At 29.0% G+C, this 1360-nt stretch overlaps 1 protein-coding gene across 1 annotated transcript; it reads left to right on the forward strand.

Moving 5' to 3' along the window:
- On the forward strand, positions 262–781 carry LOC109129257 (defensin-like protein 229). The gene is made up of 2 exons (XM_019237084.1): positions 262–389; positions 521–781. Exons 1-2 carry the CDS (start codon positions 323–325, stop codon positions 706–708), a joined length of 255 nt encoding a protein of 84 aa, XP_019092629.1. The 5' UTR covers positions 262–322; the 3' UTR covers positions 709–781.

Genomic DNA, 1360 nt, shown 5'->3' on the forward strand with positions numbered 1-1360 from the left:
GTTCTTGATAGACTCACTCCAACTTGAAGGGATAATAGAAAATATGGGCCACTGACTATTTAGATAATATGGACTAACACACTCCAACTCGAGGGAGTGATAAGAAATATGGGCTACTAACTATTAAGATAATATGGACTATGGGCCATTGAGTATTGTATATGGGCTTAAGTAGAGTTGCATTATGAGATTAGGGTTATTGAGTATCCTATTTATATGTATGTGTAGCTGTTTATCTCCAGAACAGACATACAACATAATCTTCTCCCAAAACCTTCTCTAAAAATTAATCTCTAAATCTATTAGAGTTTGTGGAATCATCATGAAGTCTAGTACTTTGTTAATGGTCTTTTTTGTTCTCATGTTTTGTGTTCTCAATCACGTGAAAGGTATGTTAATTAATATCCGCGATAAGAAAATATTATTTATTCAAAAATCAAACTTGCTGCATATACATTTGATCCCTTTATAATATAACACCATTTTTGTGTGTGAGTGATTTTTTTTTTCTTTAACAAAGAGGTGAGATCTCTGGAGAATAAGGTGTGCATAAAGTCACAAGTATTCGAACAAAATTGTGGGTGGGACGGGAACAAGGTGTGCATCAAAGGCTTTAATAAAATCAAAGAGTACCCTTTTTCTTGCGAGTGTAGCATTTATGATGTAGCTAATAGCAGACGTTTGTGCAAATGTAAATTTTCTTGCTAAGAGTTTTAATCCCATATTATATCAATGTAAAAGTCAATAAAGTTATAAACTAGTCCGGTTATGTCGATAAAAATCTTGTATACGTACTCACTTTTGAGACATTCTCCAAGTTGTTGTATTTCACGTTGGTAATTTGAGTTCTACATTGGGCCTCGTTATTTAAAGGTTTTAATTTATCGATAAAATATTAATATATAAAGAGATTTTCTCATTTTCATAAATTTGAAAAATTTTGACTATAAAATAAACTATTTTTGTTATCATTCACATTTTAAAAGAATTTTCTTAATTTATAATTTTGGCTATCGTAGTAGGATGAAATTCAATTAATTATTAAATTATCTAGGTAAAAATGATAAATGTTAGAAGTTTAGAGTTTATAAGAATTTGCTACTACTATCCTTCATGGTAATAATGAAGTCCAAGAAGATATTGTGATAACTAAAGAAGCAATTATCGCATTTAGGACTCTCTATAATTTTTGGATGTGGTTTGAGAAGATAACAATGAAAAGGATTAGTGATGAGCTCCAACAAAAATGCAAATTCAAAAATAGGCAAACAACCATAGTCATATTTCACTATATTTTCATAAATTTATATATATATATATATATATATATTAGTTTAGTTGATTATTAATTTATGCTATT

Source organism: Camelina sativa, chromosome 15, assembly GCF_000633955.1.
Source record: "Camelina sativa cultivar DH55 chromosome 15, Cs, whole genome shotgun sequence".
Classification (NCBI taxonomy): Eukaryota; Viridiplantae; Streptophyta; class Magnoliopsida; order Brassicales; family Brassicaceae; genus Camelina; species Camelina sativa.

Bases quoted from the DNA above. Each gene is read 5' to 3' on its own strand.
- LOC109129257 (XM_019237084.1), top strand. From the start codon at position 323: ATGAAGTCTAGTACTTTGTTAATGGTCTTTTTTGTTCTCATGTTTTGT. The intron at 390-520 runs GTATGTTAATTA...TCTTTAACAAAG, and splicing joins TGTTCTCAATCACGTGAAAG to AGGTGAGATCTCTGGAGAAT.